The 17,333-nt window shown below is 46.2% G+C and overlaps 1 protein-coding gene across 3 annotated transcripts in view; it reads right to left on the bottom strand.

Annotated features, from left to right (window-relative positions):
• RBM20 (RNA binding motif protein 20) overlaps window positions 1–5,765 on the bottom strand; it is a 190,732-nt gene extending 184,967 nt beyond the window's left edge. For 2 of the 3 annotated variants that reach the window (XM_049103094.1, XM_049103095.1), the window contains exon 1: window positions 5,537–5,751. In XM_049103094.1, coding sequence (XP_048959051.1) covers window positions 5,537–5,736 — 200 coding nt within the window. In that variant the 5' untranslated portion in view covers window positions 5,737–5,751. Of the gene's footprint in view, window positions 1–5,536 lie in introns of all 3 variants that reach the window. The other variant, XR_007406709.1, reaches the window with a different exon arrangement.
• Window positions 5,766–17,333: the final 11,568 nt, after the last annotated feature.

The raw sequence follows: 17,333 nt of genomic DNA, 5'->3' as shown, positions 1-17,333 counted from the left end.
ACCAGGGGACTTATTTTAAAAATCCAGCAGGAACTGTAAGAAAGAGGAAGATCAATTAATTTGGCTGTAACTTCTGTCACTGTAAAGACTTTATCATATTAGATGGATATGTGTGTCATATTCAAAATACTGGGGGAGTGGGGGCTTCCCTTCCACCTCCTCCTCAAACAGCTGGCAAGGCTGACTTGTACCCAGATTTGCTCTCTATAAATGCTTAAGACTGAAACCTTAGTTGGATGGAATTTAAAGTGACCACCCATCGAGCCAGGCAAAATATCAGCCTACCACCAACACCCTGTAGGTGGTGTTGAAAACCAAAATCACTTTCCTGATTCAAAAATGTGCCTTTTTAATTAAAGTTAGGATTTCCCAGTCCTAACTGGGAAACAAGCTGATGGGAACAAGCAATAGTAGGCTTCCAGTATATCACACATATCAGGCAAGATCCAGCCAGGTTCATTAACCAGAAAGGGAACTGCCATTTGCTCCCTTCTACAAACCACTAATTACTGTCTTTGCTCTGATTCTGGGATACGGATCACTTTACTTTCTGCAAAACTTCTCAATGCACTATTCTAAACACAGCTACCAGTTACTCCTACCAGCTGTGGATCAACAGCAACTTTCCCTGTTAAAATATACAAGATTATATCAGTTAGACCATCCTAAACAAGATAATTACTGTGGCGGGAAATAAAAATCAGATTAAGAGGGATTTTGTGACATAGGAGACCCCTTCAAGCTTTTGTCTGGCAGAGGGACCAGGGTGGAGGAAGGGAGAGGGGTGTCCTGCTTCCCAGTATCTCTCTGGAGTTTTCCACTTTCTCAAGCTTCTTCCATTCTTGCTTTTCTGTGTTAGTTCAGTCCATTTTAATTCTATCCCTCAGACCCCAGTTCCTAACATTTTTTAGATTCTTGTTTATCAGTGCTGTGAATTGAGCTATATTCGTTTGTTTACTTAAGGATTAGCTTTATAGGCAGGGAAGAAATATCAGTTTAACTGGAATCAAGAAACCTGCCGCCACAAGAAAAATAAATCAGAGAAAGAGAGAGAAACAGAAAAATGTGGGATCATTTCACTGCGACTCAATCCTGGTGGGTTTTTTTTCCCCCTGGTGACTATAAGGACAGGCAAAGAGATATTAACAGATCAGAATCTACATTCCAACAGACAGTTGGGCTTTTGAAATTATTAATATGACAAACTCTAAGGAGGTAGCAAAAGAATAAGTGGATAGAAGAATAAAATGGGTGATAATTTTTTCTTCCCCCGGCCCCCACAGCACTGGCATTAAAACAGCTCTGGGTACACCATATGTACAGCCACTTACCATGACTAATGGGAATAATGTACTACATTTCATAATACTGATCTCTTTGGCAATTTGAAAAAAACTCATAACTGGGTGGCTATACTTACTATCTAAAAATACTTATCACAACAAACCTTAAAGCATGATTTTTTTAAGGGAAAAAAAATACCTTTCTAGAGAAGCAAAGAAACTTTTCAGAATGCTGAGAAAAGAATCCACTCTCTCCTTCCCTGTTTTGGGTAAACACTTAATCCTCTCAGATGTTTTCTCCTGCTGAATACTCGTCCTACGTCCGGCTTAAGACTGTGTTCAAGATTTTCAAAATTCCTTCTACAAGTGAATCCTTGTTTTCCCTAAAAATGGACTCAAACTGATGTTAGAAACTAGCACAGATGTTAGAAATTCCATCCTTTTTCCAGAAAAGGACCAAGTATGAGTGTGAGGTAATGTCCGTTTCTGGCAAATTCTTATTTCCTCCCCAATTCTGGATGTAACTGTTAGTATTCCCATCAAAACGTGTGGACATCATACACAACTTGCCTGCATATTATTCCTTCAGAGTTACATGGAGATCCCTCCAAATGCAGAATGTCTATAAAATTATCTGCGGGCAGGATAACTACTTATAACATTTTCTATACTGAATCAGGGGAGCCTTGGCTCTGAAAATAGTCAGCCAGTGTCCTAACACAATACAGAAGACTATGAACCTTAAATCAAAGCTGGATTTATATCCTCTTAAGTCACCAACGCATGCAGATGACACTAGCTATCAAATGCTAAGCCAAAACATTTTTTTTATTTTTATAATTGATTTTTATTCATTACTTCTCAAAATAATCTGGAAAGGAAATAGAATAACTCACCTATACTCAAATGTACGATCTGATGTCATGCATTAGGTAGTAATATTTTGCGGCAAGTCAAGTAACTTCGGAAAATCACCTATGTGTTCACCTCACAGAAGGTGTGTGCGCTTGTTTGGCTAATTGTCACAATTAGTGACACTTTATAGGTGCATCCGACAATTGACTTAGATATTTCACACAGAGCTGACTGACTCTATTTCCACTTGGAAGAAAGTTTTAAAATTTACATCCTAAATTTCATTTATGCTGTTCATCAAGCTTAATAAATAACGCCTCACAAATCAAGAATTAGGTTTGATTTGAAAGCACAAAGTTAAAACATAAAATACCTTTGGCAATAAAATATTGTGAATGTTTAAGGAGATAAGTCTGTATAAAATATTCGCCAACACACATCACTCCACGTTAGCTTACCTCTGCTAATATGCAGAATATATATATTTTAAGTCATCAAATTATTCTGATTTCCTAAACTCATCCTAAATTGCCTCTTAGTGTATGTTTTTTATTGCCCAAATGGTTTATATAATGTTTTGCATTTTACCCAATAATATCTTCACATTGCCAACTCAGAGAATGTAAGTTTAAAACAAAGATCTTACAAGAAAAAAAAAAAGATCTTACAAGATACTGGTTATGTGTCTAAACATGGCTGATAATCTTTACAGGTGATGCCAATATTGGCCAGGAGTCAGGGGTTAATAGGAGCAGAAAGGTCATGGGCAATTCTTGACAGAAACTAAGAACATAGTAATAAGAAAACTAAATATACCTGAGTAGAACAAAAGTACTCTACCGAAAATAACTTTCAATGCATACTTCATGAGTACGGAGATTGACTTCCGTAAAACAAATACCAAAATCAATCTCATTATTTTCATTGTCATACTCCATGTGTTTAGCTACTTAAACGTACTAAACAGCAGTTTTTCCAAGACCAAATATGACATACGTGAATAGGAACAGGCTTTTATTACGATCATGACTATTATTTTATCAAAGCCCTTGACTTCATCCAAAATGCAAACCGATAAAAATGAAAACCACTAAACACAGACGTTAAAAAGCGAAAACAATTCTTGTAATCCTTACACGCTACACACACGAATAACATTGATATCTTCATCATTTTGAAAGAGTTCAAGACTTCTCCGCTTACGAATTACATAATGATCGCACTAAAATAGCTAGAATAAACAAAGGTTCCCCAATAAAATGTATGAAATATGCGATCCACTAGCGCAGAATTTCATGCAACGCTCTGGGTTCACAAAATTCTCAATCAAGATGCGGGCAGTCGAGTCTGCGGCGGAGGGCCATCTCCCCACTACGTTTTCTCGAAGAAGGCTCATGCAAACAGCACCTCATAACTCCATTAAAAATGGTTGCTCAGATTAAATTATGCAAACGTAGTTTCAAAATAACCAGCTCAAGTTTCAACGCATTAAAGATGGCATTTGCCCTGTTATGCCTGGTTCTAGCGCAATTTCAGTGGGTTCTGAGGCGAGCAAACCCCAAATCATGCTTATGAAGAACGTTTTTGAAACAGAAGTGCACAAACATCCAATCCCATGGGCACATTCGCCAGCCTTCAACCTGGCCCCCAGAACACTGATCTGTCACCAATGCAAAACGAGGCAGAGCCATCAGGCTTCTTGAAGTCTCCATCCTGGGCTATTAGCAGAAGGGGTCATCTTTGAAAAGCTCTTATCTACTAAAGTAAGATATTCCAGAGACAGAATTTTCAAAGTAGAGTTAATGGAGTACATGAGACACCTATCTACAAAGATATTTCCGTGAACATAAAATTCCTAGCATTTTCCCTAATTAAAAGTAAATGACAGGAAAATACACGGTGATTACAATGCCAAAGCAAACTCAATAAATTTAATGTGTAGCCTAATCTCAAGCCACAAAACACTGGCCTGGTAGGAAGCGCATTAGATGTCCTCCAATTAATAACGGGTCAATTAGGTTTTTGGTTTTTTGTGTTTTTTTTAGTAAAGAAACTTTAAGCTTTAAACATACTTCTCTGTTAGTTTATATTTATATTAAGAACTAAAGATACACTTTAAGTAATGATGTCCTTAAACTGTCATATTTAGTTAAATCTTGGCTTAAATAATTTGCAAAAGATAGGACAAATTATTTTCATGCTCAAGTAGTTAGCAACTTGTTAGTAGTTGACAGATAAAATCGAATGAAGGCAGAACGTTGTCACAAATGGAAACTTCAGCATTCCACCAGTCAAAAAAGGGGGAACCATTTTGTTCAGAAATATGATCCTGGCATTTTTTGATGTCAAACTTGAATCTTCACCATGCTCTCTATTCTTTCTAAAGTCAGTCTTTAAATCGGTTAATTAAGTGCCATTTACTTCCATTTACAACCCGCCACTGGTTATGTCACTTACCGCATTTTCAAACGTTTATGTAACTCAAAGTATCAATACAGCAGCGCTGGAAACCAGCCCCCCCGCCCCCCCCCCTTTGTTCCATAGGATTGATTTTTTTGTACTTGTGTGCCTTTCCCCAGCACCGTCGGTTTCACCCAGACGCTCACCATTTAGACTTTCCTGCGCTTCTTAAACTAGTTTTGACTTCTGCACAAGGGGAGGGAAGCCTTCAGGATACAGATCCTTCAAACGAACCCACATTCTAGGCCTCAAACTATCACACAAAGTCTCCAAAGGACGAACAAGACGTCCCGTTTTCCTGTGACGCCCCCCAAAGTGGGCTGAGAGACCTTCTGGGAGCCTGCTGCCCACCCCAACCCACTCCCGCACCTGGAAGGCCAGCCCGAGGGATTCGCACCGCAGCGCGGTCGCAGGGTGGCGAGTACCGTGCACGCAGCCCCGTGACGCGGCGGCCGACTCCTCTCCGCAAGGGCCTTCTTGAAAAGCATAGACGCTGCTTGCAGGGCAAAGCGAACTGCGGCGTGTACGAGCCGTCCCCATCCTTCCCGCCAGTGGCGCGGGCTGACACGGCCCCGGGGCACCGCGAAGGGCGGCCGCGCCAGGCTCCCGCGCGGCTCCCAGACATCCCAGCGGCCTCGGGACCCTGCGCCCCCGCCCCCGTCGGAGCTGTGAGCGCTCAAAATACGCGGTAACGTCCCTGGAGAAAAGGGGGTCGGGAATAACCAGAGCATTTCCCCCGACAACCCGGCGGCCCGGTCCGCAGCCTCACCGACAGCCAGAACGACGGCGACTCTGCCGAGGGCGGACGAGGGAACTCCGGGCGCAAGGCGGCCGCCCGGGTCGGCAGCCACGGGGAGGTGCAGCCACAGACGGGCGCCCGGGGCGTGTCCCCCCCCCCCAGCACACCCCGGTCCCCTCTCCCCTTCCCCTCCTCTTACTTTTGGATGATCTGCGGCAGGCCGGCTGGGGGCGGCGGCGGCGGCGGCGGCATCCCTCTCGGGCCCGGGGGCGCGGGGGCCGCGGGGGGCCCGGGGGGCCCGGGGGGCGCCGGAGCACCCGGCACGCTGCGGGCATCTCTGTCCGGTTGCTCGGGGCCGCTGGGATCCGCGTCCTGGCTCATGGCTGCGGCCAACACCATGTGCGGCGACGCCGGCCCCGGGCTCCCGCGACGAGCGCGCGCAAAGGGCGGCCCCGGGGCGCGGGCGCTCACTGGCCGGGGTCCCCGTGCCCAGTCCCCTTGTCCTTCCCGGTGGCTCGGGGAGGAGACGCGAGGGGCGGGGAGGAGGCCGTCCCGGCGGCGCCGCCTCCTCCTCTTCCTCCAGCCGCTCGCGCTCGCCGGGCCGGGCCACGCGGGGGCGTGGGCCAGGGGGCGTCTCCGGGCCGGCGGCGGCCGCTCGGGCCGCGGGGCTGCTGAGCGCCGGGGTGGTCGCGGAGCCCTCGGGCGGAGCGGGGCAAGGAGACGCCCCCCGCCGCCGTGCGCCCTCGGGGTCCCCGGCCCGGCTCCGCGCGGCGCCGCGCAACCGCGAGAGGCGGCGACACGCACCCCAGCCGGCCGCGCGGCTCTCGCCTCTCCCCGGAGCCCGGCGGCCTCGGGGGCGGGGGGGGGGGGGGGCCGGAGACCGCGCGCGCCGCCTCGCGCGCTCCTGCCGAGAGGGGCGGACGGAGCGCGCCCGGGGGAGCGAGCCGGGCTCGGCGCCTCCCCGCGTCTGGAGCGGGGCCAGCGCCCCTCGTGGCTGAAGGGCCGGGCCGTGCGGGGGAAGCGCCCGGGGGAAGCGCCCGGACCCCCCGCGGTGCGGTGGGCCTGGCAGCGACGGGTCTTGGGTGGCCAGGCCCCAGGGCCCTCCAAGTCGGCTGCGCCAGCTGCTGGCTTCAGGGGTCTCCGCTAGCAGCCGGTCGGGCCGCCGTGGTTTCTCTTCATTTCTCCCTCTTTTCCAAAAGACCCGCCACGATCCCGGGAGCGCAAAGACAAAGCCAAGCAGACGTTTTACTCTTGTTATTTATTGGCGAGATCTCAGTGGAAATGTAAAGGAGGAAACAAGGAGTTCGCCTGCAAAGCGCCGCCACCGTCCCCGCGCGCGCGCCGGTTCACCTGCACACGCCGGCGGGCAGCTGCGGACGCGGGCATCCTGCGCTGAGAAGCCGCCCCTCGAGGTGCAGCTTGAGGTTCTGGCAGTGGGTGGGGGTCTGGGGGGGCACCCGGTGGCGCAGAAACATCTAGGAGCTGGGCAGAGCTCACGGAGAGTGGTTTTCCAGAAGATCCTTACCGTGCGTTGGGCGCACTAGACCCTGGCCGCCCCCGGGAAGCAAGGAAAAGGCATCCCTTGGGCACCTCGGAAGCCAGAGCACAGGCCAGGGCGCCCCATGGCCTGGAAAGAAGTTTGCCGGGAGGCTCGAAAGCCTACGCCTCCGCCTCCTCTTCCTGCAGCCACGTGAAGGAACATTCTAGGGACGGGGTCTCTGGAACATGGCAACTAACGGAATTCCCTGAAAGATGCTTCCTTCTCTCCCCAGACTGTGAGTTTCTGTCAACTTCCCCTCCGAGCTCAGGAAACTAAGCCTCCCTTAATTTCTTCCACCCTACCTAGATCTTTACCCCTTCCTCCCTCCCTCTCCTACAGAATAAAATGCCCTATCCACTTTCTCTTCCTTCCTTCCTTTCTCTCTCCCTCCTTCCCCTACAAATAAAATACTTCAATTCCTTATATTAATAAAGATCGTCACAATTCATAAAATTGAGTCTCACCAAAAACCCAGGTAACGATTCTCGTCTCCATTTCACAAGTGAGGAGGCGTCAGGGTGATTTGTCCCACCGCACATATGGCCATCCCCCCAAAAAGTCTTCTGAGGCTGAGGGGTTAGTTCATCATCTCTGGTTTCTATCACTAAAGTCCTGACTAGGGAATTCCTGGGTGGCTCAGCGGTTTAGTGCCTGCCTTCAGCCCAGGGCGTGATCCTGGAGGCTGGGGATCGAGTCCCACATCTGGCTCCCTGCATGGAGCCTGCTTCTTCTTCTGCCTCTTTCTCAATCTGTGTCTCTCATGAATAAATAAATAAAATCTTTAAAAAATAATAATAAAGTCCTGACTATAATTTTGTAAAACTCCGCCTTCCGGAGCCCACCCCTACACCAACAAACCCCACCCCCCAGACCTCAGTGGAAGGAATTACCTGAAATTACCATTGTAACTCGATCAGAAACTAAAGTTAAAACTTTCCATATGTTTGCATTAAAATGTCCCTCTGAGGGGATCCCTGGGTGGCTCAGCGGTTTAGTGCCTGCCTTTAGCCCAGGGCATGATCCTGGAGTCCTGGGATTGAGTCCCACATCAGGCTTCCTGCATGGAGCCTGCTTCTCCCTCTGCCTGTGTCTCTGCCTCTCTCTCTCTCTCTCTCTCTCTCTCTCTCTCTCTCTCTGTGTGTGTCTCTCATAAATAAATAAAATGTTTTTTTTAAAATAAATAAATAAAATGTCCCTCTGAGAATCCCCCTCTGTGTAATCAAAAAGACAAACCTATGTTTACGGGCGGAGTGACTCAACATCTGAGTGTCAGTTACCAAATAGGTAAATTTGAAGTGATGAGACCAGGCTTGCACAGTCACTGACAGGCTTAGCCCTCATGTATCTTGCATATTTGGTGCAGGAAGTATCAATCCAGCAGTCATTACAAACATGATCCTTTATGTTCCAACCTTATAGTGAAATAGAAAAATAAATCTCAAACTTCAGGAAGCTGATTGTCTAGGAGTCACACTATTGATATAGGTATATCCAACCCTATAACTCTCTTACTGGCAAAAGAGAGAGAGCGAGAGACCATATTATATGAATGCAGCTCTACATCTCAAAAATAATGTATTAGCACAGTGGATATATCTAAGTATCCATTGGGTTTTTCTTTGCATCCTTCCTGTAAATTTGAAATTTTCAAAATAAAATTGTAATAGTTCACAAGATGTTTTTCAGAAATCCCATTTGGAGCTTAATATTTGCAATATATGTGTTATGTAATACTGAAATTTGAATTGAAGCAGATGCAAACTGAGAAGGAAACACTGTTAGCGAAAACCCAAACCTTGTTCACGTTCTACCTCAAATCCTCACAAAATATTGCCGAGAATAACAACGGATGAGCATTTGCACTTTGCAAATGAAACATTTAAGTGTATTTAGTAGTTCCAATGAAAAACGTTTTTTAACTTATGTCTGCTTGCTTCTTTCCAGGAAGAATGAGAGACATCCCCAAGCTTGGGTTACAGCCATTTAAGAAACTTTAGCAGTCTTTGGTCTGCCCTGCCCCTCAGCACCCCCTCCACGCCAGGGTGTGCTTCACAGTTACCAAAGTGAGAAAAAGGCTGTGTGAGTCACCTTGACGAATGGGGAGTATGACTGGGAGGTGAGGGCTGCTAACATTTCTCTTTGTTCCACTCTGCGGAAGCATCCCCTCCGTCCCTCCCAACCTACCAGTAAGCTAGGATCAGACACTGAGACTTTTTGCTGTCTGTGAATATATTGAACAGGGGTCAGCTGCTAAGGGCTTTCATAGATTCTTACTTCATACTCACAGTAATCCACGAGATAGTTACTGTTAATCCACATTTTAGAATTGAGAAAACTGAGGCTCAGGCGGCTGCAAGAACCTGCCCCAGGTCACCTGGCTTTTAAGGAGCAGAGGCAGGACTGCAGTTAGGTGGATCTGGTCCCAAACCTCTCTCCACTGCCTCAGCGACAGACATGGAGCTGAGACTCCACTTGTGCTCTTTTGCTGGGATGCTGCCTGCGTCTTCCAGTCAGTGTAAAACGCCACCTGCACTATGACTTCACTCTGCCACTCGCATTTCTTCAGATCAGCAAATTAATAGGAGAGATCCAAACTGACATCTTCCTAGCAAGAAAATTCGGAGAAATTAGGCAGCTTAGCAAGGTAGTAGGAAGGAGAGGGAGAAATGGAACCCAGGTCTCTGTTACAAATCTGGTCATTCTCAAACTTGCCAAGGGACTTCAGCACTCTGGTTTGCTTCCCAACTTTAATCGGTATCTACTGGGCTCCAGACACTAGTTGTAGGAGGTTTTTCATGCTTTATTTCATTGAATATCACAATTTTGTAGACAGAGAAGCTTGATGAACTTGCGTCCAAGGTCACTGGGCTAATAAAAAAACTGGACATAAGCTTCGGACCCTGGTCCAACTTCCTGCAACCTTCCTGTCCTCTCTTTAAAGGGGAACTAGCTCACTTTTCAGTAGTGATTGTGAACATTCATCTCTGCAGATAAGATCACTTAATATGTACTGCTATTCCACATATGTATATTATTACTGTTATTTTTTATTTTTATTTATTTTTATTTATTTTTATTTATTTATTTTTTTTTTTTATTTATGATAGTCACAGAGAGAGAGAGAGAGGCAGAGACATAGGCAGAGGGAGAAGCAGGCTCCATGCACCGGGAGCCTGACGTGGGATTTGATCCCGGGTCTCCAGGATCTCGCCCTGGGCCAAAGGCAGGCGCCAAACCGCTGCGCCACCCAGGGATCCCTACTGTTATTTTTTAATAACAGTTTACTTACTGTTGATAGTAAGATTCACCAGACCTGGTGAATCTGCAGAACACAGACATTCTTATATACTCTGGGTGAAAATGTTGGTTGCTACAACCTCTTTGGAAATAAATTGGTATGTCCATTAAATTGCACAGGATGGCTCAGTCAGTTAAATACCCAACCCTTAATTTCAGCTCAGGTCATGATCTCAGGGTTATTAAGATCAAGCCCTGTGTCAGGCTCTGCACTGGGCTTGGAGCCTGCTTAAGATTCTCTCTCTCTCCCTCTACCCCTTGCCCACCTTTCTCTCTCTAAAAAAATAATAATAAAATAGAAATAAAAACTGCACAAAGCAAACTGATGTGTAGGAACAACCAAAGCCCCATGTACAAGGGAGTCTCTTGCAGCATTGTTTATAATAGCAAAAACTAGAAACAACCATCGTGCCCGGCAGTGGGGGACTGACTACATCAAGGGTGGTCCCTATGCACAAGGGAATACAAGGCAGATCTTAAAAAACAAGGGGCAAATCTATATGGACTGCAAGGGAGAAATTTCCAAGATGTGTTACTGAGGAGAAAATATAAGTTCCACAACAGTAGAATTCAATGTATATAAAATCAAAGATCATAAAATATTTCTAGAAAATTATACAAGAAATTCATTACTAGGAAAAAAAAATAAAAATAAAAATAAAAAAAAGAAATTTATTACTAGGGATCCCTAGGTGGCTCAGCTGTTTGGCGCCTGCCTTCGGTCCAGGCATGATCCTGGAGTCCCCGGATCGAGTCCCACATCAGGCTCCCTGCATGGGGCCTGCTTCTCCCTCTGCCTCTCTGTGTGTGTCTATCATGAATAAATAAATAAAATCTTAAAAAAAAAATTCATTACTAGTAGTAATAACCTCTGGAAATTGGGATGGAGAAGGAACCTTATCCTTATGTGATTTTTTTATATTGTTTGAATATTTGAAATAAAATTTTATTGAAGTATATGTATTGTTTTTTTTATTTTTTTAATATATGTATTGTTTGACTTTTTTTTTTTACCATGAACATGGGCTATTTTTATTAACTAACAACAAAACCTAATTATTTATTTCAACTAATAATTCTTTTTTGTTTAAGATTTTATTTATTTATTCATGAGAGACACAGAAAGAGGCAGAGACATGGGCAGAGGGAGAAGGAAAGGGAGAAGCAGTCTTCCCGAGGGGAGTCCAATGTGGGACTCCATCCCGGGATTCCAGGATCACACCCTGAGCCGAAAGCAGACGCTCAGCCGCTGAGCCATCCAGATGTCCCTTCAACTGGTAATTCTTAACAACACATAGCATATTAATAGGATACTTATTTTTAAAGCAAAGATTCATCTGGAAGAATGAAGAAGAGACACTCTGGACAATGTATGGTCCAGAGTTGCCTTTTGATATCCTCAGGACCCAGCAGAGAGAGTTGAACAATTATTAAGTTACCAGAAGTCCTGTTGCTACAGTTACAATTTACTAGTTTGACAATTATGGATAAATATGAATCAACCTATCAACATTAGTCATAGCATTAACTATTATCTGGGGGTTAATGATCACAGTTGCTGTTTAAGTATTACTCAGTGCCCGGGCTGTCATAAGCCCATGCTATTTCTCATTTAATCCTTACAGTCACCTTCCTTACCAGGTGGTTAGTTTTATGCCCATTTTACAGATAAGAAAACTAAGGCTCAAAGAGGTTCAGCCTCCTGGCCAGCTATTAAGTAGAGATGCTGCAGATCTAACACTGGAATCAAGATTTTAACGACTCCACATGGAGGCATGGGTGCTTCTGGGTGTAATGGGCTCTTGAGATCAGATGCTCGTCTGCTAAGTCCTGGCTGGATATCTCTGATACCCGTCTCCGATCTCTCTCTCTCTTTGGTTTCCCATCTCTCCACAGGACCTGACTTCTCCCTTCCATCCCCCGGAGGTGAACTTTATCTATATGCTGGCACTTCTCTCAGAGCTTTAGCATAATCTTTTACTTGAATTCCTTGGAATCCCCGTACATGTTTCAAACAATCATAAAATAAAATCCTGTGCTGGCTTCACGAGGGATTACCTCTCTGAAAACCCAGGAGAGGCAGTGGCTGAAGGATGCTGTTTAAAAATAATATGGTTACTCATGGAACTGGATTCGCATTTGAATTTGAAGGAGACAGTCAGGGAACTTTAGCTGAGGAAAAGTGAGGACATGACCCAGGAGGTTCTTTTCTGCCTAACAACTCACGGAGAAGGTCCCTCATTGGCTGTGAGGAAAGGCTTAGCCTCCAACTCGCTGGTGGTGGATTTATCATCTAGGCCCCCCTTCCTCTAACGCGCTGCACAGGTGTTATGTTATAATCTGTGACTGGGAGTCAGAAAATCCAGGTTCTGGACCATAGGGTGTACCTACCTATCATCCCTAAACAGAAAATCAGTTATTCCAAACCAGGAGTGACATCAGCATCTTTGCCTCCCTTAAAAGCATCACTGCCCCAAGTCCAGGTGGCTGCAGCTCTGTCCTTCCACCACTTGTTCAGCACCTGGCAAGAAACCAACAATCGTTCAGGATCCCAGGGGGCTCAGAGCAGGGTAGGGTTACCTGAGCATAGCTTCCTGGAAAAGAATTTTGAACTATGCTTTGAAGGATCCAGAGAATGGCTTTATCTCCTTTGCTATTTCCAAGAGAAAGCAAGTAGCAGAAACAATAAGAGGGGTTATAAAACAAGCTGCAGCTGAATTTTTTTGGAGGAAGGATGGGAAATGATGGCGGTATGAAATCAATGTGGGAGAAATGTTAGCTGGTGGCTAATTGCATGATTTAAGTTCCTTGGGCTCGGCACCCCCTGTAGAGACCCAGCTTCTACACAGCATGCCTAATCCCTGGGGAATGTCACTGTCATTCAGAGGCTGGTAGTGTGACTCCAGGCCCCAGCCAAGAGAAACAGCACTTCTCAGAGTCAGGGGATTCCTTTATCGAGCCCTTCCCCCCAATCATCTCCTCTGTCTCCTCTTATCACCAGTGCTGTCTGTCTGTCAGACCAGTTGGTCATCAGGGAATAAACATCTCAGGCTGTTTGCCCACCAGCTCAGGGATCAGGTGACCATTATGGAAGGCAATACTGGAGGCCTTTGCATGCCAGTGTGACGCCAGGAACAGTGAGAGCCTGTGATGTGCTGACCTCACTGAGTGGGCACCCATGCAGCTGGCCTGGAGCTCATGGACTGGTGCCACTCCCTGATGTGGCACCTTTGGTCATCCCAGGGCTACCCCGTGCAGGAGACCTTGCCTAGCCCCTCTCAGCAGAGACTCTGGAGTCAGAAGAGCTGGATTAGAAATCCGGACCCATGATCTGTTAGCTGCATGACTTTAGGCAAGTTACCTCTTGGACCTCAGTGTTTCCATCTGAAAAATGGGAGTAATAGTGCCCACATGGTAAGATGACTGTAGATTAAATATAAAGCACTGGGATGCCTGGGTGGCTCAGCGGTTAAGCATCTGTCTTTGGCTCAGGGTGTGATCCTGTAGTCCCAGGATGGAGTCCCACATCGGGCTCCCTGCATGGAGCCTGCTTCTCCCTCTATGTCTCTGCTTCTCTCTGTGTCTCTCAGGAATAAATAAATAAAAAAAATTTAAATACATACATACATACATACATACAAAGGACTGAGGAGGTTGGTAAAAGGGTTTACACTTTCAGCTATAAGATGAATCGGTCTTGGAACGCCAGGCTGGCTCATTGGGTAGAGCATGCAAGCCTTGATCTTGTGATCACGAGTTCCAGCCCCACGAAGGGCATAGAGTTTACATTTTAAAAAAATGATGAACAGGTCTAGTGATCTAATGCAAAACATGGTGACAATAGTTGATAACTCAAAAATCAATACGTGAGCCGATGGATGCAGTAATTATAACCAGATAGCAGAACTCTTTCACAATGTCTAAGTACATCAAATCACCATGATGTACACTTTAAATGTCTTACAAATTTATATGTCGTTGTACGTCAATAAAACTGAATTTTTTTGAATGTAAAACATGTAAGCCAGTGTCGTGTGGCACATGAATGAGGTTCAGCAAGCTGTTGTTGGCTGTTTTTTAATAGGATTTTTTTTTAAGATTTTTTTTAAGATTTTATTTATTCATGAGAGACATACAGAGAGAGAGAGGGGGCAGAGATATAGGCAGAGGGTAAAGCAGGCTCCATGAAGGGAAGCCCGACATGGGACTCTATCCTGGGTCTCCAGGATCACACCCTGGGCGGAAGGCGGTGCTAAACCACTGAGCCACCTGGGCTGCCCTAAGATTTTTTTTTTTTAATTCATGAGAGACAGGCTGAGACATAGGCAGAGGGAGAAGCAGGTTCTCTGTGGGGCGCCCAATGCAAGGCTAGATCCCAGAACCCTGGGATCATGACCTGATCCAAAGGCAGAAGCTCAGCCACTGAGCCACCCAGGGATCCCGAGGGAGAGAATTTTTTAAGCAGACTGCACGCTCAGTGGGGTGGACCTGGTGGGGTGGGGACTAGATCTCATGACCTGAGTCAAAACTAAGAGTCAGGGCAGCCTGGGTGGCTCAGCGGTTTAGTGCCGCCTTTAGCCCAGGGCGTGATCCTGGAGTCCCGGGATCGAGTCCCACATCGGGCTCCCGGCATGGAGCCTGTTTCTCCCTCTGTCTGTGTCTCTGTCTCTCTCTCCCATTCTGTGTGTCTCTCGTGAATAAATAAATAAAATCTTAAAAAAAAAAAAAAAACAAGAGTCAGACCCTTAAACCACTGAGCCCCCCCAGGTGTAATATAATGGTGTGTTGGCTGTTTGTAATATAATGATTACATTGGGGATCAGAGATCTTAATACGGTCTTCTCTTGAAAGGGGAAGATGCTCCGAGTCAGGACGTCAATCACATTCTGTATGTAAAAGCCCATGGTGAAAGGATAGACTTGTAGGAATCATCTGAAAGGTAAGGGAGAGGAAGTATGGTCAGAAGAACACACTGTTGGTAAGACACTCCCAGGCCTGGGCCCGGGTCCTTGTTCTGCCCCTTTGCCAGCCTTGGGACCTTCCTTGGGCTTTCTCCATAAGTTCTCCACTCTAACTTTTCCTCAGCCATGAAATGAGGATAACAAATGTTATCTTCTTATCACCTGAGGTTGAGTACCAGGCTTACCCAGAGTCACCCCTTAGTACAAGTGGCTGTAATGATGACCTGCTTGGTCACACTAGAGCAGGCAGGTCAGAAAATTTGAATCCAGCGAGAAGAGAGCACCCAAGAAAGTGCAAAGGGTGAGAGTTATGGTTGGGTTTGGTCTTTGGAGGTGGGGGATTCATTGGGGATGGGGGATTGCTGGGGGCTTACCTGCTCTTTGGAACATCTCCCTGAGGAACTTGACTTCTGATTATTTAAAGATCCCAAAGGGGCACCTGGGGGGCTCAGTCGGTTAAGCATCTGCCTTTGGCTCTAGTCATGATCTCAGGGTCCTGGGATCGAGCCCCACGACTGGCTCCCTGCTCAGCCGGGGGCCTGCTTCTCCCTCTCCTTCTGCTACTCCCCCTGCTTATGCTCTCACTCTGTCAAATAAAGAAATAAAATCTTTAAGAAAGAAAGAATCCCAAAGAAGACCTGTTAGGATTGGGGAAAGATAGAGTTTTCAACACATGTCTGCTTCACTCTGCTCCCCTCTTCCCAGGGAAGAGTAAATACATGTGCCTAAAATATCTAAGGAAGTGTTATGGGTTGAATTGTGTTCCCCGAAAGGATCTGTCAAAGCCCTAAACCCTAGCATCTATAAATGTGACTTTGGAAATACAGCTTATGCAGATATAATCAAGTTAAGATACGGTCATTAGGTGGGCCCTAATCCTACATGCCTGGTGTCTCACAAGAAGACGGCAATTTAGACATAGATTACACAGGGAGGAGAGGCCGTGTGATGACATGACAGCAGCTGCAAGTCCAGGAGCCCCGAGCACTGGCAGCCAGCCCCAGAAGCTAACAAGGGTTCCGCCCTGCATCTCAGATGGCCCTGCCCACACCTGGATTTCTGACTTCTGGCCTCCAGAACTGTGGGAACAAATTTCTGTTGTTTTAAGCCACCTAATTGGTGATGCTTTGTTACAGCAACCAGAGTAAAGTAATACAGGGAGGACCGGGACTGGGGGGAAGGAGGGAGCTGAGGACTTTTGTTCCCTGGATCTGAGAGCCCAGAAAACCAGATGAAGGCATGCACAGCCAGAGGAGCCTCTGAGGGCTGAGCTCAATTCCAATTCCAGGGCTACCAAGGAAGGCAAGATGTTTGGACCACGTGATAATAGGAGTCAGAGAGACGCCTGGGTGGCTCAGCAATTTAGCGCCTGCCTTCAGCCTAGTGCGTGATCCTGAAGTCCTGGGATCGGGTCCCGCATATGGCTCCCTGCATGGAGCCTGCTTCTCCCTCTACCTGTGTCTCTGCCTCTCTCTCTCTCTCTCTTTCTCTGTGTCTCTCATGAATAAATAAATAAAATCTTAAAAAAAAAAAATCTTAGCCCTAGAGAGGCTTCTGAGCTGTTGGATTGTTCTGTTTCTTATCTGGATGGTAGTTTCATGGTGTATTATGGAAATTCCACAAGCTATACATTTATGATTTGTGTCTCTTTCTGCATGTGTTATACCTCTAAAAGTTTCTTTTAAAAAGTTAAAAAAAAAATGGGGGGTGTCACCTGGATAGCTCAGTCGGTAAAGCAGCCAGCTCTTGGTTTCCACTCGGGTCATGATCTCAAGGTCCCCACACCGGGCTCCATGCTCAGTGGGGAATCTGCTTGAGGATTCTCTTTCTCTGTGTCTCACCTGGCTTACGTGCATATGTGTGCACTCTCTCCTTCTCTAAAATAAATAAATACACTTAAAAAAAAAAAGAAATCTTCCATAGTCTACAGCATAGATAATAAGACCACATTGTTTGTTTGTTTTTTAGATTTTATTTATTTATTCATGAGAGACACAGAGAGAGAGAGAGGCAGAGACACAGGTAGAGGGAGAAGCAGGCTCCATGCAGGGAGCCCGACGTGGGACTCGATTCCGGGTCTCCAGGATCACACCCTGGGCCAGGCAGGCGCTAAACCACTGAGCCACCCAGGGATCCCTAAGACCACATTCTTTAAAAAATAAAATAAATTGAGGCTCCAGGAAGCTCAATTGGTTGAG

Source organism: Canis lupus, chromosome 28 (assembly GCF_003254725.2).
Source record: "Canis lupus dingo isolate Sandy chromosome 28, ASM325472v2, whole genome shotgun sequence".
Classification (NCBI taxonomy): Eukaryota; Metazoa; Chordata; class Mammalia; order Carnivora; family Canidae; genus Canis; species Canis lupus.
Note: the sequence above shows the minus strand (reverse complement) of the source record. Positions and strands in the feature narration are given on the sequence as shown.